At 37.6% G+C, this 27014-nt stretch overlaps 1 protein-coding gene across 4 annotated transcripts; it reads left to right on the top strand.

Annotated features, from left to right (window-relative positions):
• Window positions 1-491: 491 nt before the first annotated feature.
• Txnl1 (thioredoxin like 1) lies at window positions 492-27014 on the top strand. Of its 4 annotated transcripts, XR_005089534.1 has the most exons (10): window positions 493-815; window positions 7776-7872; window positions 10298-10471; window positions 12812-12934; window positions 14031-14100; window positions 16091-16263; window positions 18613-18717; window positions 23064-23341; window positions 23938-23980; window positions 25526-27014. XR_005089534.1 is itself a non-coding variant. In XM_028857244.2 (9 exons), exons 1-8 carry the CDS (start codon window positions 718-720, stop codon window positions 23974-23976), a joined length of 879 nt encoding a protein of 292 aa, XP_028713077.1. In that variant the 5' UTR covers window positions 492-717; the 3' UTR covers window positions 23977-23980; window positions 25526-27014. The 4 variants fall into 4 exon arrangements, 2 of the variants coding, with proteins under 2 accessions (XP_028713077.1, XP_028713078.1); XM_028857244.2 differs by lacking the exon at window positions 23064-23341 and having other exon boundaries at window positions 492-815; XR_005089533.1 differs by lacking the exon at window positions 23938-23980 and having other exon boundaries at window positions 23064-23894.

The raw sequence follows: 27014 nt of genomic DNA, 5'->3' as shown, positions 1-27014 counted from the left end.
TGTTAAAGTTCTTGCAAAGAATGCCTTAGGAGCTTAGGCAGTAGTCATGTGTCCACAATGGAAAGGGGAGTCTCTTCGCCCAGTCTCCCCCAAGTCAATCCTCGGTAAAGATAGATAGATAGATAGATAGATAGATAGATAGATAGATAGATAGATAGATAGATAGATAGGAAGGTAGGTAGTAGATAGGTAGATGATAGACAGATATAGATAGGTAAAGATAAATAGATAAATAGATAAGTGAATGAATGAATGAAAAAGTAATAAGTAAAAGACAAAACAGAACAAAACTTCAGGTCAGTGAAGTTACGGAAGCAAATTCCGAACCCTAGCGGACCGGCAAACTCGTACAGCCTGGACCTAGGTCTGCGCCTGCGCCTTGCGCCATTCCAGCATCGCAAGGTCCAGGTGGGCCGGCAAACGGAAGGCGCGGAAATGACGTCAAAGGCGGCGGAGGCAAGGCTCGGTCGGCGCGGTGGCTGCTGGGTGCTGCGCGCCTTTCCCGTCTCGCTCCCCTCCCAGCCCGCGTCTCCTCCCCCTCGGCTCGTCTGCTCCCTGGCGTGACTCGGCACTCAGCGCTCCGGGACGACACGTCGTGGTCGCCGCTCCCGTCCAGGCCCCGGCCTCCCGCAGCCTCCCTCGGGCCTCTCTCGGGCTCTCTTCTCAAGTTTTGAAGCCGGAAGCGTCGCGGCCGCCCCGCCGGGTTGTCTTGTGAGGATGGTGGGAGTGAAGCCGGTCGGGAGCGATCCAGATTTCCAGCCGGAGCTGAGTGGGGCGGGCTCCAGACTTGCTGTGGTCAAGTTCACCATGAGAGGGTAAGGCCGAGTCTGGGCCCCGTTGGCATTCCTCTGTGGGTCCCTTTTCCCCCCATCTCCCCGCCCCCCGCCCCTATTTTCCGGGTCCCAGTTCTCCTGTCGTCTTAATGCTCTGGAATGTCCGGTGGTGACTACCGCCCAGGCCGCTGCCAGGATTAGGCCTCGGCTCTTAGAGAGAGGGTCTCAGATGTGCACAGGGGGGCTTCCAGGCGGGCACAGAAGCCATTCTGGTGGGTCCCACCGACTTTAAATTCGCCGATGTCCTCTGCTCTTGGGGGCGGCCCGCGACTTCTTTCAGCTTGTAGGAGTCTCAACCTCGACTGCCTGCGCCGGTTCCTGTCTTTCCGAAGAACCAGCTATCATTTGCATTTTAGTATCCTTAGAAGCTTGATTCTCCAAACGCTTTGATTTCTCTTCACCTGCATTTCTGCAAAGCCTTTGAAAGATGCAGACGAGGCTGCCCATCGAGTCCGAATAACGTGTAGTCTTAAGGCATAGTTGGTGCATTTTGAATTAAGTTAATGGGACAAAATGATTTTGTAATGTGCGTAGTTTTGTACCATGCTTGGTTTTTGTCTTGGGCTACTCTGTGTATGCAGATTACAGACACAAAATACAGTGTTTATGTGTCACCGGTTGGACAGACCTCTGTGTTTGACCAAATTGCCTTTTTAACTTAATGATTTAAGATGATCGGGATTGGAAAAGATGTTAATTGTCTTTGGATAGAATTACAGTGTAAAGGATTAAAAAGCTGGCGGGTCGCTTATTGGGTGTATAATATTCTTTGTTTGTTTTTGTTTTTTGAGACAGGGTTTCTCTATGTAGTTTTGGTGCCTGTCCTGCAGCTCACTCTTGAACTCACAGAGATCCGCCTGGCTCTGCCTCCGAGTGCTAGGATTAAAGGCGTGTGTATAATATTCTTATACAAAAATTGGAAGTAGGCCTTAAGAGCCAAAATTCAGCGTGTATTTACAGATCTCTTGTGTGTAGCACTACATAGTTAGGAGGTTTGGAGATCTTCATTTAGAGATTCTTCTGGCATACACATGTACCAACTGGGAGCAGTCTACTTCTAGTACCACTGTTTATGTAACAGGTACACTTGCCCGTGTAGTTGTGTTGTTTGTTTTATTTTTAATGCCGGAGGGAAAATTAGTAGTTTCTAGTAGAGAGTTCAGTGAATGTTGAGTTTACAAATGTAGATGAGCTTAAGGGAATTGGAGGACAAATAGAGATGAAAACAGGTTAGAGGGTTTTGTTGGTGATGTTTGTTTTGTTTTGGGCCAGGCTCCCATAGAACTGAAAAGGGAAGCCGGGTGGTAGTGATGCAATCCTTTAATCCCAGCACTCGGGAGGCAGAGCCAGGCGGATCTCAAGGCCAGCTTGGGCTACAGAGTGAGTTCCAGGCCAGGCGCAAAGCTACACAGAGAAACCATGTCTCAAAAAACAAACAAACAAACAAAACAAAAGAATTGAAAAGGGGCAGTCCATTCATTTAATAGAGGGAAATAGGGTACCCATGTGACATGATACTTTTACATTTATTAAATAGAGGGATTAGGCTGTGTCAGGTATTAGGACATGTCTCAGAGGAATGTCAGGATTCTAGAGATGTGTCTTCTCAGCTTTAGCCATTCTTTCATGTTTGTAGCTTTTGTACTAGGAGAATACCTGCACATTTGTTGACTAGCCTGCACCAGAAGAGCAGACGGATGGCTTCAACAAAGAATCTTACTTTTAGTCCGTCCTTCTCATTCTGGTCAGTTGAGGGTTTAGCACTTCGTCCCCCTCCCACACCAGGGGTAGAGTAATAAGAGTCATCGAGTGAAGTGAGAGAGGTGGGGAAACATTGCTGCAAACATTGCTGCTGCAACTTTTCTGTTAGCAGTGTGGTGTCCTTTTTAACACAGTGGGCATTGATTGGTAGAGAACTGAATCACTAAAATGTTTTTATGGAGTGAAAATGACATTTTTGTATAAACTTCAGGCAAATATGTGCTTACATTTAGAGAAGATTTTTAGTTTAAAAGAATATTTAGGTAACACTTAGGAATCTAGTAAGGTTATATTTACCCTTAGCATTCTTTCTTATTTTAAAATATCCCTAACGTTCTTTTACCATGGGCAGTCAAGACATTCATTGTTCTCTGAGCTCACTGTCAGTGTAACTGGCTTTATTTATACTTGATGACTTGCAAAGAACTATGTCCAATAAAGTCTGTCAGAAACTGCTCAGGGAAAGCTAATGTTCCCTCATTTTAGGTTGGGCATAATTTTTTCTAGTAGCCGATTTTTCACTTCAATGATGCACTTTAGGCTAAATTGTACATGGCTTATCAACTGTTTGTCTAAAATTAATTTTTCTTAAGCAGTGTATAGATTGCTTTGTTCAAAAAATCTTCAAAAGCTCTTCATTATATATGTAGGGTCTTTGAACATACTAGGTTGGCACTCTACCACTGACTTACATTACACCTCAACCCCCATTTTTTTTTATAGTAAAATGTATATAACATAAAATTGATTTTAGCATATATATATTTTTTTTTTTTTTAGCTCAGACTAGCCTCTTGTGATCCTCCTGTTTTAGCCTTCTGAATGCTGGAATTACAGGTATTCACCACTATATGGAGTCATTTTAGCAATTTCAAAGAGTATAACTTAGTGGTATTATGTACATTCATTCACAATATTGAGTTATCATCACTATTATTTCCTAAAATAACTTTTATCATCTCAAGTAGAAACTCAGCCTGTTAAGTAGTAACTCCCCATCCTTACTTTTCCAGAAGAACAAACCTGTTAGATTCCACCTTCTTCATATCAACCTACTCCCTGGTAGTCTCCATTGTACTTTCAGTCTTTAGGAATTTGCCTATTTTAGGCATCTTATGTGAGTGCAGCCATAACAATGTATGCTTTCTTTTTCTTCTTAGTCATTTAACTTAGTATGTTTTCAAGATTCATCTGTAGCATAGCATATTTCAGTATTTCATTCCTTTTTATAGTTGCAAATATATCCCATTATGTTTATATATCATTTTATCCATTCATCTGTTGATAGACACTTGACTTGTGTTTGCTTTTAGCTGTTAAGAATAACAAACACTACCGGGGCAGTGGTGGCTCACGCCTTTAATCCAGCACTCAGGAGGCAGGGCCAGGCGGATCTCTGAGTTCGAGGCCAGCCTGCCTGGTCTACTACAGAGTGAGCTCCAGGACAGGCACCAAAACTACACAGAGAAACCCTGTCTCTAACCCCACCCCCCCCAAAAAAAAAAAAGAAAGAAAAAAAAAGAATAACAAACACTACTGTGAACATTGGCATATTATATCTTTTTCAGTCTCTGATGTAATCTATTTTTTTTAATACAGATTGCTTTAAATGAATTAACTACAATTCTATCTGCATTATAATCTTAACATTTTAACCTAACAACAATTCAGTTTATTCTCTTATATTTTCCTGACAAGATGAGAATAATATTGATCTATTCATACTGTTAAGAGAATTAATTCTATATGTTAATACCTATTCTGGGACTAGAAAGATGGCTCAGCAGTTAAGAGCATGATCTGCTCTTCCAGAGGACCTGGGTTCAATTTCCAGCACCCACATGGTAGCTCACAACCACTTGTAACTCCAGTTCCAGGGGATATGATGCCCTCTTCTGGCCTCCAACTGCATCAGACATCAACGTGGTACATATAAATACATGCAGGCAAAACATTTACACAAAATAAAATCTTTGGGAAGGTGTTTTAAAAAATACCTATTCTGGTAAGATTTTTAAAATAACTGTCCAAATAGTTGCTTCTTAAATATGGCCAGATACATTGAGTGGTTATCAAAAGTGCTGTTTTATTGTTTTGGTTTGTGGTATGCTAAGCTCAAAGAATGTATAGTTTCTTCCCCATTAGTATGATATGAATGATTTTTATCTTGAAATAGAGAATATATTATTTTTTTTCCAGTAAGTCAAATCTTCCTGTTATTGACATTTTAACCCTGTATTTTGTTTTCTTAAAGCAGGTATCATAGTTAACCATTCAGGAAGGATGCTAGTGGTGTGTATGAGGATGTTGTATTCCAGTAGTACCTTAGCTTGTTCAAAAGTGTATTACTAACATGTGCAAAGTATTAATTACATATTACAAAATTGCTGAGGACTGAAAGTAGTTTACCAACATAAGATAGCCCAGTAGCCTGTAGGAGCTAGACAGATTAACTGTCTGTGAGTGCAGTTAGTGAAGGGGTGAAGGCCAGGGAATGCTGAAACCTAGGAGTGGTTTCAATCGGAAGTGTTTGTTCGTTTGTTTGTTTTTTGGCAGGGGAGCTTTGATGACTAACATTCAAAAATACACTAATTACTAAAATGTGTACCTTGATCAATTTTTCAAGTTATTACATCTTTATAATCAACACTAAGTATAAGAAATACATCATCATTAACAGTCCCAGATTCTTGCATCTTTGGGCTCCTTCCCATCTCTTTTGGATTCTAAAACTGTTAGAAGAATTGTATTTTGTAGTCTTGCTCCTTTTCAAGAGTATAGTTTCTTCATGAGCATGCAGCTTGTAGTATATGGCCATAGCTTTATAAAGAACAGCAACTAAATACTGGAGATTGTTATGGACTTTTGAGAATGGTAGTCAAAGAGTTAGCATCTAGGACATAATTCTTTGGAGTTTTTATTTTTTGGCTGGGGATTGAATCTAGGGCCTCACACATGGTATGCAGATGATCTGCTACTGAGCTTTCCCATTTTGTGAATTGTGAATGTAGCAAATGGCCAAAGTATATTATTTTATTAATAAAGTTTATTAAAATAAATGTATTTCATGCCGGGCAGTGGTGGCGCACGCCTTTAATCCCAGCACTTGGGAGGCAGAGCCAGCTGGATCTCTGTGAGTTCGAGGCCAGCCTGGGCTACCAAGTGAGTTCCAGGAAAGGCGCAAAGCTACACAGAGAAACCCTGTCTCGAAAAACCAAAAAAATAAATAAATAAATAAATAAATGAATAAATGAATAAAAATAAATAAATAAATGTATTTCATGTGAGTTACATAACCAGTTATGGATATAGTTGTGTTTTAGTAACTACAATACATTTAGAAATGGCCTGTTTGAAAGTTATCCCCTATGGAAAAACAAACCTTCTGAAATGAGGCTTTAGAAAGTGCATACATTTTCTTTATCCTTGTTTGTATGTATATTTATACAAGCTTTACTAAATATAAGAGAACTGGCTATTGGAGAAGGCGGGAGGGGGAGGAGTTATCAAGCGTGTGAATATCATTTAATATTATGGCTATAAGGAAAAATTTGATTAATAAAAACTGAATAGCTCCTTTAAAAAGGACTGGGATTGGGTTGAATTTATAAATTGTCCTACCTGTGGCCCTTTTACGAACTAGGATATTGGGTTTTTTTGTTGTTGTTGTTTTGTTTTTGTTTTTGTTTTGTTTTGTTTTGGTTTTTTGGTTTTTCGAGACAGGGTTTCTCTGTGTAGCTTTGCACCTTTCCTGGAACTCACTTGGTAGTCCAGGCTGGCCTCGAACTCACAGAGATCCACCTGGCTCTGCCTCCCAGTGCTGGGATTAAAGGCGTGCGCCACCACCGCCTGGCTTGGATGTTGGGTTTTGAACAGCACAACTTATTTACTTTTTGGCCTTCAGTTCCTTTTTGTTTGTTTGTTGAGATGGGTCTCCTAGAACTTGCTTTGTAAATAGGCTGGCTTCCAGTTTGCAGAGATCAGTCTCCCTCTGCCTCCCCAGTGCTGGAATGAAAAGTGTGTGCCACCATACCTGGTAATAATTTGTTTATTAATTTTTTAATTTAATTTCTCAAACTATATTTAATCTTACTGGTATAGTTAGATTTGAGTCTGTCGTTTGCTATATTTCTCATTGCCTCACTTGCCTTTTTTTTCTTTTAATATTTTTTGGATTAACAAATTATCTTTGATTATACTTAAGAATAATTTTTATGAAATTTAAAATTATCTTACATAGTGCTTCAAGTATTTTTCTCTTCAGTAGTCTCATTGTATGTATATTTTAGCTTGTTTAAAATGACCTCATATGTTAATGATTCCTGAATTTTATGTAGACAGTCTGGCCTTGAACTCACTGAGATGTACCTACATTAATCCCAAGTGCTGGGATTAATGGCATGCACTGCCACACTGAGCCTTGTTCTTTAGGTCGTAGAAGGTAATGGTGTTAGGTTCCACACTCTGTTCCTTATCTGAAATGTGTGGGTTCAGAGCGTTTGAGCTTCCAGAGTTTGTTGGGGTTTGGAATAGTTAGTGTAGACTTTACCAGTTAAATGTCTCAAATCTGAACATTTGAAATTTAGAATGCTCTGATAGCCATACTTTTTGAGTGATGATATAATACCTAGTTTTAGGGTTTAAGATCATTTTGAGTTTTAAATGTTTTCAAATAACACGTTCAACCGATTGTATTGAGTGCTGTTAATTAGTAAATCTTTATGCTAGGTCTTAATACTTGGTAATTATTTTTTTAAAGCTTTAAACCTCAGCTTAGGTTGTCTTTTGTGTTTCCCCAGAAATGTTAGACTATAAATTTGTTAGTTCATTTTAAAAATTTGGGATTGTATGTTAATCCTAATCAAGGAGGATTGATTTGACAACATTGACTTTTTTTTTCAATTTATAAACATGTCCCTTTATTTTCTTTTGTATTCTTTTCAATGGGAACAAAACAGAAAGATTTTACAATCTTAAGCCTGAGACCTAATATTGTATCTGTTCTCATTAAAACAATATGGTATTAATACAGTATTATAAATGACCCAGATGAATATATTAGAGTGCCTAAAGCCAAGAATATCAGTTTGCCTTGTTTTGTTTAACTTGATAAATGCTTTTATAGTCTAAGTTAGTACAGTCTTTGTATTATTTTACTGAATATAGCTGTCTTTCTCACAGGTGTGGACCGTGTTTGAGGATTGCTCCAGCATTCAGTTCTATGAGTAATAAATATCCACAGGCAGTTTTCTTGGAAGTAGATGTACATCAGTGCCAGGTAAGGCAGAAGAGCATCCCCCCCCCTTTTTTTTTTTTTTATGAAACAGATCAAAATCCAACATTAATATTACCCATTATGTCTTTATTTACATGATGCTTACTCCTTAGAAGACAGGAGAATGTTAGGATTGTTATGAATGCCATTTTGACTACATTGGTTAGGAAAGTATTATTTCAAGTTTTTTTTAAATATGAGGTGAAATTAATACAATGTTGTTAAAGTAATAGGTTACCTAGTAGTTCTGTATCTTCTGCTGAGGCATTGGCTTATTGACCATGAAGGTATAGTGGAGAATTTTTGATAGTAGTTTGATTTAATTTCATTACTTTATAATATTATCTTCAAAGTTCCATGTGCCCACCCTCCCCTTAAAGTGATTATACTTTGTGGGTTAAGAACAATGCATGAGTCCTGGCAGTGGTTCACACGCCTTTAATCCCAGCACTCAGGAGGCAGAGCCAGGTGGGTCTCTATGAGTTCCAGGCCAGCCTGAGCTACCAAGTGAGTTCCAGGAAAAGGCGCAAAGCTACAACAGAGAAACCCTGTCTTGAAAAACCGGGGAAAAAAAAGAACAATGCATGAAAGAAAGTTCAGTTCCTCCTCATTCTGAATACCACAGTTTTGTTTTACCTGCTGCAGTAAAAGTAGCTTCAATTTGCATTTCCTTAATGGCCCTATTAACTAATTTTCATCTTAAGTATCTCATTTGTCAAGTTGCCTATTCCAAGTGCTTTTCTTTTGGATGTCTTTCTTGTTTTTACTTTCTTGTGTTTTCCCTGTGCTAGAGGTAAAGTACTTTGTTATGTTCTGTAAATATTTTTGCCCAATCTGAATTGTTTTAAACTTTTTTTTTTTTTTTGGTTTTCCGAGACAGGGTTTCTCTGTGTAGCTTTGCACCTTTCCTGGAGCTCACTTGGTAGCCCAGGCTGGCCTCGATCCGCCTGCCTCTGCCTCCCAAGTGCTGGGATTAAAGGCGTGCGCCACCACCGCCAGGCGTTTTAAACTTTTTTAATGTTAGGAAAAACTTGTGTAAGTCCAATATTACACACTTAAGTTTTGTTTACCTACATTAAATGTTAATAGATGGTATCACAGTCCTTATTTTAGGTATATTAGTTTATGAAAGAAAAATAATGTCATTATCTTTATGTTGAATATGTTGAAATGTACATATCGACTTAACTAAAAATATATTATTAACTTTACTTTAGTTTTTTTCTTATGCATACCAGGAAATAACTCATATTTCTGTCTCACTTTTTTTAAAGTAGTGCTGTGACATTTAGAGAAGATGATATCCCTTAGTTACCTTTATGCTTTTTTCTTTGAATGATGTCTCTTCTGTGTCTCTTCACACAACTTGCATATGTGAGGGGGCAGATTTGCTGTGCTGGTTTTTAAATCCTGTCTTGAAAAGTTTCAACAGGGGTGCTCTGGTGTTTATTAATTTCCATTTAGTATTAATTTGTAGAACTAGAGCAAAAATGTAAAAGATAGCTATTATTTTTATGATGACCTGAAATCGGTTCTGTAAGAATAGAAATTGAATGAGAGCAACCCTTTTTTAGAGACAAAAGACATTGTCCTGTCCCCTTTTTTTGACAGGTGGTATAGGTTGGCTCTTCTTTTTCAGGTGGATACTTTTTCTTAGCAGCAGTGGTTTATATTGACTCATCATTACTTTTCTGGTTTTTGTTTGTTTGTTTTCTTTTGAGACAGTCTTATTTAGCCCTGGCTGGCCTGAACTCTGTAGACCAGGCAGGGCTCAAACTCAAGAAATCTGCCTGCCTTTGCCTCCCAAGTGCTGGGAATAAAGGTGTGTACTACCATGCCCAGCCTTTGGTTATTTCTTTTTGAAAAATTCATACTGTGTAATTATAAGAAAGCTGCCTGCCATAAAGCACAATTTCTGTATTAGAAGGTAGTTCTGTTGTATAAAGTATATGACAATAAAACTAATGTTTTAAAAAACAAAAACAGCTGTTCTCTATTGTGGATAGACCTGTATCTCCATAGGAACTCCCTTACAGTAGGTCTGCCTTTTTAAAAAGATTTTTTTCATTTGTTTGTTTTTTTTTGTTTGTTTGTTTGTTTGTTTTTTAAATATTCATGGGTATTTTGCTTGTATGCCTGACTGAGTACCACCTGTGTGCCTGTGTCCTGCAGAGGCCAGAAGAGGGAATTAGATCGTCTGGGACTGGAGTCATACAGGTGGTTATGAGCTGCCATGTGGGTGCTAGAAATTAAACTCCGGTCGTCTGGAAGAGCCCAGACCATTCTTTCTCAAATAACAATTAGGAATACATTGTTTTACCTTTCTGGTTAGGACTTGTGCTGTTCTAATTGGCTTAAAGTTGTAGAATGAAAAAAATCAAAATGGTAGATTTCTTTTAATTTTATCACTTTAATTTGCCAATTCTAGGGAACAGCTGCCACCAACAATATATCAGCGACACCTACATTTTTGTTTTTTCGAAACAAAGTGAGAATTGATCAGTATCAAGGAGCAGATGCTGTGGGACTAGAAGAGAAAATCAAGCAGCATCTGGAAAATGATCCTGGAAGCAATGAGGACACAGACATTCCGAAGGGCTACGTATGTCATCAGAAGATTAAAAATAGTCTTAAATTGGGTGTTATTTGCTTGAAATGAAAGTTATTGTTTTCTTACTAATTCAAAATATTTTCAAATGAAGATTTTTCAAACTAAAGTGGACTATTGAGTTTCGTCTGTCTGTTATAACCTTGTCTACATTGTAAATCACTTCCCCCTAAATTCCTTCTGCTAAATTTACTTCCACTTGAAATTAATTTTTAAACTATTAAGTAGCCATATTCTAATTCTTGTCTTCCTTCTATGAGTGGAAAACATAGCATTGACAAATAGTTCTCATTTTTATAGTTATGTAAAATGGCTTCAGTGTACTGAATGCCCATGTTACTTAATTTCCTGTAGTCTAGTTTTGTTTGGTTTAGAATCAAATGTAGCTTTAGTATTCAATGTATTTTAATAGTAAGGTACTATTTTTTTTAATTGAGATGAAGGCTGAAGAAGTCAAAGGATAATATTTTGAAGCTGTATAGCATAAATAGTTCTAATACAGTTGTGCATGGTTTTAGATTATTCAGGAGGGAAGCAGAGTTCAGAAATAATATTTTATGGTCTACACTTGTTTCTCAAGTTGAAGCTACTACATTAAAAATTTTATATTAGGTTCAGTAAAGCAAATCACTGTGTTCCTGTCTGTAAACCCTTTAAATTCAAGCTGAAAAACTAGTCAGGTAGACACAAAAGCTTCTTTTGTGTGCAGGTTGTGTGTGTGGTGATCGTTAATTATTTTTCTGTTAGTCTATACAATTAGTATTTATTTAAAATAACACCCAATCAGAACGTGTAAACAGTGTTTTTGAGCCAGGGTTGATAATTACTGAACTAGGTCATTGTACTTGTCATTGTGGTGTACAAGATAAAGTTGATTGACAAGTCAACCAAGCAGGAAGACTAGAAAACACGTTTCTCATTTGTGCCCCCGAGGCTGCTTTTGGGATGAAGTCGTTCTGCAGCCTGGGAACTGGTGGCTGGAGGAAGGAGAAGGTGCAGGGACTGGTTACACTTGGTGATCTCACAGTGCTGTGTTCAGAAAGGATTAGACACAAGTTCCCTGGGACGCTTGCCCAGGCTCCACTGCAGTGTCAGTGATTTTAACTGGTGTGTCCTAAAGAAAAGCAACCTCCAAATTCCTAAAAAAAAATTGCTTAGGATCTTGTGCCCTTATGACCTGCAAGGGGGGAGGAGGGGCGGTGTTACCTATAGCTAAGCTAGGGAGATTCTACTAATGTGGTAATTTCACAGTCATCATCTTTGATTTTAGTCCTTGTAGTGCCTGGACCTGAACTGAGGTTGTGTTGGTCTGAGCCTTAGTTCTTTCCAGCTTGGGATCATCCCTGGGTCAGGCTTTAATTATCTCACAGGAAGCCATATACTCTATAAAACATTTTAAACACAGTTAAGAATGAGGAAGATGTAGGAAAATGCTTGCTATAAGGGAAAGGACTGAGCCTGGTTCTTATCTGGGTGTCATGAAAGGAGTGGGGAGGGGCATAGGGGCTCACTCCATAGAGTCAAAGGAAAGTACAGCTGGGTGGTGGTGGGGCACACCTTTAATCTCAGCACTTGGGAGGCAGAGCCAGGCAGATTTCTGAGTTCGAGGCCAGCCTGGTCTACAGAGCGAGATCCAGGGCAGGCAACAGAACAACACAGAGAAACCCTGTCTCAACCCCCCCCAAAAGAAGTGAAAGTACAGAGTACTGCTGAGGATGAATGGGATTAGGCTGCTGGTGCTTGCTAGCTTGCCCTTGTAGAAGTCCTAGAGACAGGGGTCTTATTCTTTTGATGAGCATATTTGTTGGTGGTGTTAGTTTCTTTGGTGTGTGTGTGTGTGTGTGTGTGTGTGTGTGTGTCTTTGTTTTTGCTGTGTATGGTTTGGTTTTGTTTGAGATGAGATCTCATGTATAGGTTGGCCTCAGATTCACTCTGTAACCAAAGTGGACCCTCAGCTCTGCACTTTTTACATCTACTTCCCAAGTGCTGTCTTACAAGTATCCTGGGTCCTTGAGAGAGGCTTCTGGGTTACACGAAATACATAGTTACAGTCATGAGCTCTTTGTAGTAAGTGGCCTGGGGAATACCAAGGCCTACAATTAGGGTTTGTAATACCTTGCCATGTAGGCTAAGCCTAGATTTTGTTTTAATAATTAGTGATAGATTTTAGTCAGAAATTCAAGTGGAAAGGCCAGTATAAAAATTTCAGTAACTGTTTTAAAGCAGACATTTTCTTCAAAATCACTGAATCTAGAAAGAACCATAGATCCGAGTATATATTTTTTATGCTAAAACCAAATGTTTTGCCTAAGTTCTTGATTTATTTTATTTCAGATGGATTTAATGCCTTTTATTAACAAAGCTGGTTGTGAATGTCTTAATGAAAGTGACGAGCATGGCTTTGACAACTGTTTACGAAAAGACATGTCCTTCTTGGAATCTGACTGTGACGAGCAGGTAATTCAGTGCTTATGTTAAACCTGGCAGGCAGGCACTATCACTATATGAGCTCTTGTTTCCTGTAGTGGTCTTGCCTCATGGCTTATGTCTCTCTTCTCCTGTTAGCTGTCAGTTCCTTTGACTCCGTCCCCTCACTATCTATATCCATTTTCTTCTCTCTGTCCTGTGTGAGCTGCCATGTGCTCTGAAGAACATTGCGGAGCTCATGGTTGGCTCCAACACTGCTTAGATCACCACCAGTACTTGGTCATTGTTTTAATACTGCTTCCTGTGTTTTCCCTCCCCAGATAGTTGGGGTCTGAGCAGTAGAGATTGGTTAGATAAGCCTTCCCATTGAAGACTGTCTCCTTAGTCCCAGATAAAAACAGACTGTCTTCTTTTCCCTCTGTTGCTTTTGCCCCAGAGAAAGTCGGATAACCACCTTAATCACACCATCTTTATCTTCTGGGTGTTATTTTTCTTAATTTACTTTCTGTTTCACTGTGTGGGGTTTTTTTCCTCTTCTACTTGGTCACAATGGTTTATAAAGTCTAAGTCTGCATATTTGTTGTACCATACTTCTTGCTCTGTAGACCAGGCTGGCCTCGAACTCACTGAGATCTGCCTGCCTCTGCCTTCCAAGTGCTGGGATTAAAGGCATGTGCCACCGCCACCCGGCATGAATGAGTTTTTTGCCTGCATTTATGTCCGTATATCACATCATACCTGGTGCCCTTGGAGGTGTGAGAAGAGGGTGTTGGGTCCCTGGGACTGGAATTACAGATGCCTGTGAACTACCCTGTAGGTGCTGAGAATTGAATGTGGGATCTCTGGAAGAGCAGCCAGTGGTCTTAAATGCTGAGCCATCTCTCCAGCCCCAGATCTTAAGTTTTCTGTGTTAATTTTTTTTCTGCCATTCTTTATGTAAGTCATTGATGGTGGTTGTTCCTAACTGCCACACTAATGAAGTTAATTTCAGCTTACAGAATCTCTGTTACAATGGTTTTGTTAGATGAACTAGGTTTGTGCCACATTTATTTTAGCTCCCCTTAGCCATTGTTTTGTATTGATGGTGTTGACAAATCACTTTATAATTAAACTGTTTCCTTCACAGCTACTTATTACCGTGGCATTCAATCAACCTGTTAAGCTTTATTCCATGAAATTTCAAGGACCAGATAATGGTGAGTAAAGGACAGTCCATTAAAAACTGACTTTCTACTTTGTTAAGCCTCTTTGTTAAAACCTTTTTATTAAATAGAGGTTGGTCTACCATGCGTTGTTCATTGAAGATTATAAATGGCCAAATAATGTGGAATTAATTGTTAAAGTAAAAATGTTTGTTTCCCCTTAATTTACAGAGTACAGATTTCTTCCTCCCATTTATAGATTTTTAAGTCATTTTTAGAATCAAACAATTGGACAGGCAGTGGTGACACCAGCACTCGGGAGGCAGAGGCAGGAGGGTGAGTTCAAGGCCAGCCTGGGCTACGAGGAGGTGAGTTCAAGGCCAGCCTGGGCTACAGAGTGAATTCCAGGACAGCCCCAGGGCTACACAGAGAAACCCTGACTGAAAAAATCAAAAACAAAAAAGGAAAGATTGTTTTCAAACTGTTCTTGTTCTGGGTGATAAACTGAGGCTCCAGGCCCTGCTTTTTGTGTAATACACTGTCATGTTCATGCATAGCAGTGTAGCTTTACAGATTCGGGTTTATGGTTCATAAATGACCAAGCCTTTTTCTTTTTCCAACTCCCCCTCCCATTACTGTTGATTTTTTTTTTTTTTTTTTTTTTTTTTTTTTTTTGAGAAGGGAGTTAGAAGTGAGGGGCTTTGTTTAGTTTGATTTTCTTTTTTAGCTGATTGACAGAAACGGTCAAGCCTTTGGGTTTTGTATTTTTTTATTCATTTTTTTGTTTTGTTTTGTTTTTTTGAGACAGAGTCTCTTTATAGCTCTGCTGTCCTAGATCTCTTTATGTAGACCAGGATCACAGGAAATCTGCCTGCCTCTGCCTCCTGAGTGCTGGGATTAAAGACACATGCAGCCGGGCGGTGGTGGCGCACGCCTTTAATCCCAGCACTCGGGAGGCAGAGGCAGGCGGATCTCTGTGAGTTCGAGGCCAGCCTGGACTACCAAGTGAGTTCCAGAAAAGGTGCAAAGCTACACAGAGAAACCCTGCCTCGAAAAACAAAACAAAACAAAACAAAACAAAAAAAAGACATGCTACCATGCCTGGCCAGGCTTGGTTTAATATTGTTTACTTATTTGTTTTTATATGCTTTCATATGTTAATCTTTTTAATAATAAAATTTTATGAAGTATTGTGTAAGTAAATTCTATAGAAATTAGTATATTTAATGAGCCACACATATGAGTTTTAAATCATATACTGGCAGTGAAGGAGTTAAGTAGTGTAACCATGGGCATATTCCTTATCTAATACCTAAGAAAAGTAAAAGATGGTAATTTTATGATTAATTCCTTTTTGGATAAGTGTTAATGCTAATGATGTTTTCCTTATGGGTAACAAATTGTATCAGTTGTTGGCTTCCATAAGACTTAGTTACTGTTTATTTTATGAAAGGTTGTTCACTTGCATATACTACCAGAATCCATTGCCACCTTCCATATAGCTCCTTAATGATAGTGTTATATTTATTATAGTATAGTTTTCTTTTTGTTTTAAGATATTTTTAAGAATCTCATCATGAAGCCCTAGCTGGCCTGGAACTTGCTATGTATGTCTGCTTGCCTCTGCCTCCCAAGTGAAGGGATTAAAGGTGTGCCCCACCACATCCTGCTCATAGCACCTCTTGACATTGAGGGCAGAAACTTGTTTGTGTATGTGTGCGTGTGTTATTTTCCTAAATATTCATAATATTTAGCAGATATTTCTAATATAGAGTGGAACTAGGCTAAGAAGATACCAGCAATGAGTATTGGAGAGAAAAGTATTGACTGTCAATATTCAGATTCTTAGAGGGTTTAGTAGAGGTTTTTGATGTGTTCCAGTATATACGTGGATTCTTAGAGGTTTTAGTAGAGGTTTTGTTGGTGTGTTCCAGTATATATGTGGCCCCACACAGGTTTCTGTATAAGATGCATTTGATAATAAGGGAAACGTATACTGTGTAGTTTTTAGCACTTCAATGTTTTTCTTTAAACCATTTCATAGGTCAGGGTCCAAAATATGTAAAAATTTTTATCAATCTACCCCGGTCTATGGATTTTGAGGAGGCAGAAAGGAGTGAACCAACTCAAGCTCTGGAGCTGACAGAAGATGACATTAAAGAAGACGGCATTGTTCCTCTTCGTTATGTTAAATTTCAGAATGTTAACAGTGTAACTGTGAGTAGCATTTCCTTACCATATCTTCTCTGGTTGGTGGGCAGCAATGCTGTCCTGTGATTCTAGGTGATTCTAAATAATCTTTTAAAGTAATATTTGTCCAATAAATTCGAGGAATGGAGGATGGTTCATAGGAGCTGTCCTTTCTAGAACATTTACATTTATTTAAACTGGAGATATTTATGATTACTTTGTCTCTGTTGGTGAGGAGTGCTGGTACCTATGTGAAAATCCTGTTCAATTTTCTGGATTGTGGTCTTTCAGTGTAGTTACTGTGATATTACTAAAGCTGGCTCTAAAAAAATTTTTTTTGAGACAGATTCTCACTCTAGCCCAGGTTGGCCTGAGGTTTACTGTATAGCCCATGCTGGCCTTGAACTCACAACAGTCCTTCTGTCTCAACCTTCCAAGTGCTGGAATTGTAGACATGAGCCACTAACTATATCCAGCTAAAAATGACATTTTGAAAAAGATGGTTTTACAAGGTATATACAAAGGTATATCTGAGTATTGAATGGTGCCAGAGATGATTCTAAGTGATGCATCTATGAAAAGAAAGGAGAAATCAGCCACAGAGCTCTGACTTCAAGTCATGCCACACTGATAAGATACCTTTATTTCAATGGAAGATCGGTAGATGATCAGAGAGCACTGTTAAGTTCTTTTTAGGAGGGTTTCAATTAGACATAGACAGTTCTGTGATCATATGAAGTTGTGTGAGCAAGCTGAGCTTTCATTGAGACATTTTATCTAAATGAAGTTGAAGACTGAAAGTCACATAATAGTAGAATACTATCACTCAAGACACTATGCATTATATCCATACATTTAGTCATTGACCTAAGTAAAGACACATAAGGCATACCTATCACTCTTATGATGATGAATGTTGAAATAAAGTAATAGTTTTGATAAATTTAATCAAAGAAAGGTGGATTTTAAAAACAGGTAAGTGTAAACAATATAAGCAGGAGTACTCATTTAAAAAGCCAGATATAGGGGCTGGAGAGATGGCTCAGAGGTTAAGAACACTGGCTGTTCTTCCAGAGGTCTTGAGTTCAATTCCCAGCAACCACATGGTTGCTCACAACCATCTACAATGAGATCTGGTGCTCTCTTCTGGCCTGCAGACAGAACACTCACTGTATACATAATAAGTAAATAAATCTTTAAAAAAAAGCCAGATATAAGTAAGCTGGGAACTGATTTAATACTGTATTTATTATATTTAAATTGATTAGATAAACTCTTTGAAAGGAGTCTAGGGTTGCCAATGAAAACAATAAAAATTGACTGGTAAGTAATGTCTTAGAAGGAACTACGTACATTATCCAAGGAAGAGAGACCGTATTTTTTCCTTTTATTGAAAATATATTTTTCCTTATACAGTATATCTTGGTTACAGTTTCTTCTCCCTCTACTCCTCAGTTCCTTCCCACATCCCCTCCCATCCATGTATCTCCTATTAGAAAAGAACAGGCTTCTAAGAGAATAAAACATAACAAAATAGAATGTAATACGATGAAACAAAAACCATCACATCCAAGTTGGACAGGACAAATCAACAGAAGGAAAAGTGCCCAAGAGAAGGCACTCATGTCACAGATCCACTCATTCACACACTGACCCATAAAAACACTAAACTTAAGCTGTAATACGTATGCAGAGGACCTAGTGCAGACTCATGCAGGCCCTGTGCTTGCTGTTCAGTGAGAGACAATATTTTTAAATAGAGAACATTTTTAAATCATTGTGTTTTTTTAATGGAGGAATTTTTTTTCCCCAAAATCCAGTATAAGTAATGCTTCTATTCTTTATATACTGAGGGAAATTTTAAAATAGAGAAATTAGATTGGGCCTTAAAGCACATCAGAGGGCAGAGCATAGCCTTAGGAACAGATTTCCAATGTCATTTCTTCTCCTGTTCTAGGAAATGGAATAGGTACACGAATATTAGAAAGGATATAACTACAGAGATTTTCCACTGTTGAAAGACTGTGATTTTAGTAAAATTATCAACAGCAGTCTACCCATTGTAATGATGAATTTCACACTCTTTTAGTGTTCTCTGTAAAGGATTTAATTACGACTTCTCTGTACCATCACACTAAATTACTATGAACTTGCATATGTGGACATCTTGCCAGGGCATCTCTAGAGAAGTTGAGAATTGCAGTACAGACAGGGAATGGGTAGTTTCTTAGGAATACTAGTGTAAGTAAATGAAATCTGGATTAATCCTTACAAAGGTGGAAGGTATTTTTATTAAGAAAGCAAATAGATTAAATCTATAGCATGCTCATGAAGAATAGATGATAATTATAACTATAAATTGATTTTTTTTTTCAGTTATTTGTTCAGTCTAATCAAGGTGAAGAAGAGACAACGAGAATTTCATATTTTACTTTCATTGGTACTCCAGTCCAGGCAACAAATATGAATGACTTCAAACGAGTAAGTTTGTTCAAATGATAATTAAGGCCAATACAAATAGTTTGAAAGGAATAACTCCTTATATTTTAGTTGTCATTGCTTTTAAACATGAAAATTCAAAACTGTCTCATGTAAGGTTAAATGAATATAACATGTTGAGATATTCAACTAAAAGAAGTCTTTATTTAGTAAGTGTAACTCTTAATTGATAGAATACATATTAATGATATCTGAGTAAGAAGAATAATCTCATTACAGAAAATGCCTAGGAATAATAGGGAATTATAGTTAAATTATTACTTAAGGCATGGTAAGATTTTTAAGGACTTTGCTGATTATAATGAAAATGTATTTACTTGAATAATTTTATTATGAAAGAATAAACATAAATTTTAACACATGGACATGTTATAACTTTCCAAACATTTTATGTGTCTTGAAAGGACACATTTCAGCAAATGCATTTAAAGTGATTGTGCAAGTTTTCTCCTATTTTTATAAATACATGTCTGTATTTTTGAAGGATGCAGCTCTAAAGGTTTCCATGGAGCTTTCTGGGTACCCAGGACTTGGAGGAGCAAGGGTCAGCCTCTTCCTGTGCTTTCTGGTGCAGCTTCTGACTAGTAGCAGTTGTGTGGGTGGCTTTTAAATACACAAATCCAGATTACAGAGGTGCCACTGAAAGCTGTCTTAGTGCCAAGCTTGCAGCTGTGTACAAGGAAACGTGTGGCCACACAGAAAACACTGGCCACGGTGCTTCTCCTGGCTGTGCTTGGCCAGTGGTCTAGGACTAATTACCAGGAATGAGTTTCCTTAGAGCTACCAGTTCATGGAGGAGGAGGAGGAGGTTCCCAGCACACTTCATGCAAGGAATTGTTTCATGGAATTAGAACAGCCTGAGAACTTTCTCTTCCGGTGATGTCTACAGACCTGATTTAATTTTAGAAAATTAATTAAATTGTTTAACAGTAAATGGTCCTTTGAGATACATGTTGGCTTTAAAAAAAAGGAAGGCCTGGATAATACATATTTTTGCTGGTTACTTTTCAGTCACTCTTACTGTCTCATAGCATAATTAAGTTTTGGGAGCTGCAGGAATGATTTTGTACTTAGCTTTGCCATGCCCAGATGTTTAGTATGTGTATAATGCTTGGTCAGAAGAAGCCAGTATCAAGCAGCTTCATTTTTACCCTCTAGGATGTATTTTCCAGGGAAATGTGTGGGCAACAGAAATGGTTTGGCTGTCTGCTTTTCTGGCTTGAATTAAATGCCATTGGCATTGGTTTTAACTGTTTGTTGCAGTTTGTTACAAGCCTAGTTGTTTTGTAAGATTTGTGACTATAAGTCAGGTTAATATCTTCCTGTCATTAAGTTTTGCTTCAATATCCTATTGTACCTTCAGCTTATGCTACTCAACTTCTGTTTAATGCAAGTGACATTCTCTACTGCATTTTGACCAGTCAGCTTTTCAGTTGTTATTTTTCTGGTTTGCCTTAATGACTGTCTTACATATTTGTCTCACATCCGTCTAGCTGCTTGGTCTGTTCTCACTGATTGCCAAAGCTGCTTTTAGGGGGTGCACTTGCTTGAGGGTATTTGTTTCATATCATTTGTTTACCTTCTTCACCTTATCTAAATCATGAAAAAGCAGTTCTTAAACTTTTCAGTCTCAGGTATCATTTAAATATGAAAGATGATTGAGGATCAAGAAGAGTTTTTATTAAGATATTTATGTAGCCGGGCGTTGGTGGCGCACGCCTTTAATCCCAGCACTCGGGAGGCAGAGACAGGCGGATCTCTGTGAGTTCAAGGCTAGCCTGGGCTACCAAGTGAGTTCCAGGAAAGGTGCAAAGCTACACAGAGAAACCCTGTCTCGAAAAAAAAAAAAAAAAAAAAACAAAAGATATTTATGTAATAGAAGTTAATCTGGGAATCCAGGTATGGTGGCTCATACCTGTGATTTCACCACTTGGAAAGTTGAGGTAGTATGATTGCTATTAAGTTTGAGGCCTCCCTAGGTTTCGTAGGAGATTCAAAAAGAAAAATTGGATAGGAAAAAGTTTTAAATTATAATTAATAAACCCATCATATATTAGCAACAGTATTTTTAATATTTTTAAGTAAAATAGAATTAATTATATCACTTTCGTCTTTGACTCCCTCTGGGCCCTCCTATTTTGAAGTCCATTGGCAAAAATCCCTCTCTCGGGCTTCTAGACACCCTCAATCTCAAGTTGATAGCCTCTTTTATTATATTTAATACATACTCTATATGTATATATTTAACAACCTGCTGAGTCCATTCTTGTTCTTTGTGTGTATATGATGACTGAGGACTCAGCATCAGACAACCAATAAGAGAGTTCATCTCTGGAAAGAGGCTAAGTCTCCTTCTCCCAGAAATTAATAGTTCCCGTAGTTTTCTGACTAGGAGTTGGACCCTGCAGAATTTTCCTCCTATACTAACAGGTCCATTGATTTTGCTATTGTTCCTGTCTTGTTTATACAGCCATTTCTAGAAGACAGTTTCACAGCAGACTTCTGATACTGGTTCTTAGAATCTTTCATCCCCCGTCTTCCGCAGTGTCCCCTCAGCCAGAGAGGCAGGAGCTGTGATGTAGCTATATCCACTGGAGCTTGCTCCCCACGATCCATTGATCCCTGCATTAGGTTCAGTTGTGTTTTTCTGTGATGGTTTCCATATTCTGTAAGGAGAAGCTTTGATGAGGTGTGGTAGTCACACTTATCTGTGGATGTAAGGATGAGATTGAGGATGTGGTAAGGATTATGCTGGTCTAGCAAAGTGTCAGTAATGGATGCTTTTCTAAGATCCATGACCTCACTAGCCCTGGGAAGCTGACTAGGTTCCAGGTAGACAGCTGTTGGTTGCCACCAACATGTGACTGCCACTTCTTGCACTCTTACGTATATTTTGCCATGCTGGTACTTGTGGTTCATAGGTGTTGCAGCTGGATAGGGCTGATTAGTTGCTTCCCTCCCTTCTTTGATAATTTTCGTAGTATTTTCTGGAATCATGAAAGTTAGACCACAGGAAGAGGCTTTCAGGTCAGATCCAGCTCAAGTCATTTGAGTCATGTATTTTCAGTGTGTGGTTTTCAGCAATAGGGTCCAACCTTCAACCCCTGAGAGGTAACCAAGGGCTACATTGGTCATCTGTACTGTTTTGGGAGTCACTTGGACTACGCTGACTCAGCCTTCAAAGGTTTCTTGTGTCTGGTACTGAGATTTTTGTTAGTCTATGGTTTTTGTGGGTTAACCCAAGAAATTTAACTTCTCTTAAGATGTGTGTGTATGTGTATACTAATATATATTTTGTATAATTTTAGGGAAATATAAAATACGATTCCTCGAGATAAATAACCACCTTGGTGTTACTTATCCCTCTTCCTTCTGTATTGATTTGCCTCCTCCTCATTTGGAGCCCCTCCCATTTCCTACTTCATATCCCCTGTGTTCCTTATTAAAAACACAGTGAATTTTGGATTCTAGCTTTGGAACAGTAATGCATTTGACTTTCCTGCTCCTGTATTACCATGCCACGGCAGTGTTGTCCCTACTTGTTGTAACAAGATTGTGTTCTTCTTGGAAAGTATTCTCATGTATTTCCAGCCCAGTGACATTTTCTTCTTCACAACCATCTTTCCTTGTACAATTTAGTCAGTCTGATATTAAAAGGATCTGTGTTGCGATTTTTAATTTTCAAAGTATATGTGGCATGTATTCTATAGTCAGTAAAGATAGATTTGATAACTTCTGAAGTGGAGAGAGATCTATGTAAAATGATTTACTGGATCATGAAGTAGAAAGTTTTAAAGTATTTTCAGTGTATATTCTGTTGTGTGAGTTATTTGTAGATGATTTTAGTTTTCAGCATGTCACTGACCTCCCCCTTACGTCACTAAGTTGACAGAAGCCAAGGTAATATTAATAAATCTTGGTTGTGGATAGCTACTTTAGATGACTTTGCATGCTGTTACAGCTTTAAAAGTTCACTTTTAGATTTGCTAGAATAGAACACACCCTCTATCTGTTTTGGCCCTCAAAGGCATCATGCATACTTTGGCTATTTGCTGTAAATGCATTCTTTTTGGTACAGCATGAAAAGCTTGCAATTTTAATTTAGAATAAATATTTTCTTTGCTAAAATAGGCTTTTTACATAGATTGCTTTGTATTAAAATACAGGTGTGCAAAAGTGAGAAAATTGGGGCTTTTGCTTCTGAGGAAACAAGATGCATGTGAAAAGTATACCACATCTTTATCACTTTTTATAAAAATAGACTTTTCTAAACTGGCCATTTACCACATACGCTATTTTTATAACATTTCTGTTTGTTTATTTTTCAGCTTTTTTAATACAACTCAATGAACTAAACCAGAAGATTTTTTTTAATGAAGTAATACACAGATAGACTGTCTCCCTGTACCTCCCTTCCTTGCTTCATTGCTCATCTGTCACCTGCTCTCACCCTCCCCATGTCCTTCCTCAGTTGTCGCTGCGAGATTTCTTCAGCCTCAGCATCTGGATCAGCCTTCTTGTTACCTAGATTGCCTCCACCACCTCCTCCTTCAGATCTCATCCCACTCATGACTCTCAGTTGGCCCTTTATTTTGCTTGCAATTAGGTGCCTTAATTTTCTTACCATATTATGTTGCTCACAAGGCAGTTTTGTTTTTGTTTTTTTAACCTTCTGTTTCTTATTTAATTTTGTTCAGTACTTTGAGAAATAATTTTGGAGTAAAACTTAAATTTTTTAAAATGCTTTCAAGTTTAATTAGTTGAGTAATATTTTCATCCATTTTAAAGTTTTATATTTTAGGAACAGGAGAGTTGTTTTGGAAACTAAATATAAGTTTGTTTTTTTTTTTTTTCAAGCTAGAGCTAGTGTTATATACTCCTTAGGTTTTAGTTGCAAATTGTGAGTTTTCTCCTTGGAGCATTAGCCACAAAATCTGTTTGTGGTTGTTTTCTCTCATGCTTTACCCATGTGAGCTCAAGTCCAGCTGAAGGATGTATGGACTAAACAGGCTGGGTTAAAACACTAATGCAGAAAGAAGATCAATGACTTCTTTACTGACTGAAAGTTTTTAACATCTGATTTTGATGTACCTAGACTTTGGTTTATCTGAGGTGTAACGTAAAGACTTAAGACAGAATGAAAGAGCTTTATGTTTGGGGTAAGAATCCGCATGGAATGCTGAATTTCTTCTTTTTTTACAGAGAATACATATTGGCAAGTTGAGAGTTGTCAACCTGTGAAACAGTATGCAGACTTGCATCTTCTGTATCACATCTTCTAAAATTTTGTTTTAATATTAATTGTTTTCTTTTGCTTAATCTAATAGCTCTATGTTTTGCATTTCCTAAGTAATATAGTGGTCAATAATGTTGTCATTGTGTATCAGCTAAAATTCACTTATGGTACTGGTGGTACCATCTCCCCTGCATTCTGGTGTATTTTATAGCCCTGTTTTTCTTACTCTTGTCCACTTTTCTCTTTTCTGATGCTATTGTCTGTTCTCAGCTATTCTACCATAGTTTGCATGGACCAAAGAGGAATTTCCTTAAAAGTTTTTCCTGGATTGAGTGAAAAAACAAACTACCACAAAAACTCAAAAGCATTAGCTTTCTCTGGTTAATAATTCTTGATGGAAAGAGTTTTTTGAGAATGACATTGACTCAGCTATTTTCTATCACAGACCAGACATGTATTAATGACCTGTAGACATCACCATTATGAACAGAATCACTTTAAAACAAGAAACTTAGAGTAATGCATGTATATACATCTTTTTCTGTACAAATATACATGTAGTACATTGTAAAGGGGTTTCTTTTGAGACATTTATGTTGTGAAAATATATTAACTAAGGATAAACTCTATTCTTTAGATAAATTACTCTAGAACAAAGCCAACAGAGATTATTTCATTCATGACTTACTGGTAGATACCAGGTTTTTTTATTTTTTTTATTTTTTTATTTTTATTTTTTTGGTGCTAGGACATTTCTAGGAACTAGGGCATTTTTATAGACCTTCAGAACTAGATAGACTTTTTTTTTAAATTACTCAGATGCAAGGTTTATTTTTTACATTTCTTTTTTGGTTTTTCGAGATAGGGTTTCTCTGTGTAGCTTTGCGCCTTTCCTGGAACTCACTTGGTAGCCCAGGCTGGCCTCGAACTCACAAAGATCCGCCTGCCTCTGCCTCCCAAGTGCTGGGATTAAAGGCGTGCGCCACCACCGCCCGGCTTATTTTTTACATTTCTTATAGACCATTTCTAGCAACCAGGTTTTTTGTTTTTTGGTTTTTTTTTTTTTTTTTAAGGCTGGAAAAGAACTCATTATTTTCATTCTTTTTCATTTCATGTTTACATATTGAAGGAAATATCTAGAAACCCATCAATGGGCATGAAGACATGAATTTAGTGTATTCTTTTAAATACAGATTATTTTGTAATTGTCATTTAATTTCTAATTGTTTAAAACTAGTACACCAGGAATGTTTTACTCATAGCATCATCTTTTTTTATTAACTTCTCTAAACTGTCAACCTGGTTTGGAAAATTTATATTACTTAAAACAATTTCAAAAATAGCTTGCATGTGTTAATTCCTTGTGTTTAGTGGGAAGGGTGTCACAGTGTGCTGCAACAGTCCAAGCACAGTGCATGCGGAAAGGTTTAAGGATTAAAAATTAATACAAGGACCAAAGTGATTTGAAATCATTACCACGCTAGTATTTTTTTAAACTTAATTTGGAATCATTAAGTTGTACATAATTTGTTTTGTTTTGTTTTGTTTTTGTAGGTAGTTGGCAAAAAAGGAGAAAGCCATTAGATTACAAAAGACACTGGAAGACTTACTGCAGTCAGATTTGCAGCTCCTGGATAATTGCTTGATTCTCTTCGGAAACTGTTCATCTTCATTTGTTGCCATTACCAGTAAATCATTGCTTTTATTCAGATGGCATCACTAGTGTTTCTGTTGTAATCTTGATACATGCAGTTGTAAATAAAAGTCACTACTTTTGCCAAGCTTACATTTTGTCATTCTATATAAATGCATTCTCTCTCTCCTTTTTATTTGAATATTGACTAACTTTTTGTTTTAGAAGAGCTCTGTCTGGAATCACATTGGCTAAAAGCTAGTCTGTCTCTAGAGGAACAGAATGTTAGTGTTTTGATACATGGATTTCAATAGCTAACCATGTTCGAGTAAGTACTGACTTGTATTTTATCAAAAGACATTTGGGTATCTAGGCTTTATAAATTTACTCAAATTATAAGCAGCCAGTAATCTTCTGTCACTGGTAGTTAACAGGCCTACAAATTTTTTGTTTTCCAGGGAGAGTCTTGCTACATAGCATAGGCTAGCCTCACCATTGCTGTTTGTGCCTGCCTCCCATATGCTGGGATCGTAGGCATGGACCACCAAACCTGGTCTCATGTCAAGATTTTAACTCTTTTTGTATAAACCTAAAAATTAGAGTCAGCTATTTTCTTTAATAATTAAGGTATTGATACTGAATTCAGACAGTTGGCAAAATAGAATGAATTTATGGAAAATTGGAATTAGTATCTAATCTAATATTTATCTAAATTCACCAAACATTTACTATAAATGTATAGATAGAGAACATGATTTAAGATTGAAAATGAGTTGTTCCAACTATTTTATTTGAAGATCTTTTGCAAAAGGCTGGCTAAACAAAATATTTGTTCTTATGGGCTTTTTTTAACACTTATAATTGGACCTTCGACTAAAATATTGGTAGATTTAATGCTTTAAATGTTTATTTTATGTGTATAAAATGTGTTTGGCCTCCCATGTATTTATATTCATTTATATGTAGTGCCCACCTGAGGCCGGAAGAGCATCAGAACCCCAAGAACAGGAGTGAGAGCTGCCGTGGAGGTGATGAGAACTGAACCCAGGTCTCTACAAGGCTGCTGCTCCAGCCCTATATACATTTAATTTTTAATTCAGTGTTTTGAAAGCATATATAAGACTATAGCTTGTAATTCAGTTTATGTATTTGAGGACATTCTTATCTAGAAATAGTGCTGAGATCTGCCCTTTTGATGCTAATGTATTTCTACATGGTCATGAAAAAACTATGGAAGTTAGTGTTGAAGTAGTCCTCTTTGAAACTTGTGTCATTAAGTAACTGTGTTCAGTTCATTTGTATGTGAGTACAGTAACTGGTCTGTGGTGATGTCTGTATTTTATGTATTTCAGAGTTTTGTTGACTTAGATCAAAAGGAAGACAAAAAATAAAGGTTTATAATACTTGTAA

This window comes from Peromyscus leucopus, chromosome 19 (assembly GCF_004664715.2).
Source record: "Peromyscus leucopus breed LL Stock chromosome 19, UCI_PerLeu_2.1, whole genome shotgun sequence".
NCBI classification, from domain to species: Eukaryota; Metazoa; Chordata; class Mammalia; order Rodentia; family Cricetidae; genus Peromyscus; species Peromyscus leucopus.
Note: the sequence above shows the minus strand (reverse complement) of the source record. Positions and strands in the feature narration are given on the sequence as shown.

Excerpts from the sequence above, each read along its gene's own strand:
- Txnl1 (XM_028857244.2), top strand. The coding sequence starts at position 718 with ATGGTGGGAGTGAAGCCGGTCGGGAGCGATCCAGATTTCCAGCCGGAG. Across the intron at positions 7,873-10,297 it reads TAGATGTACATCAGTGCCAG|GGAACAGCTGCCACCAACAA; the intron begins GTAAGGCAGAAG and ends TGCCAATTCTAG. Across the intron at positions 12,935-14,030 it reads AATCTGACTGTGACGAGCAG|CTACTTATTACCGTGGCATT; the intron begins GTAATTCAGTGC and ends TTTCCTTCACAG.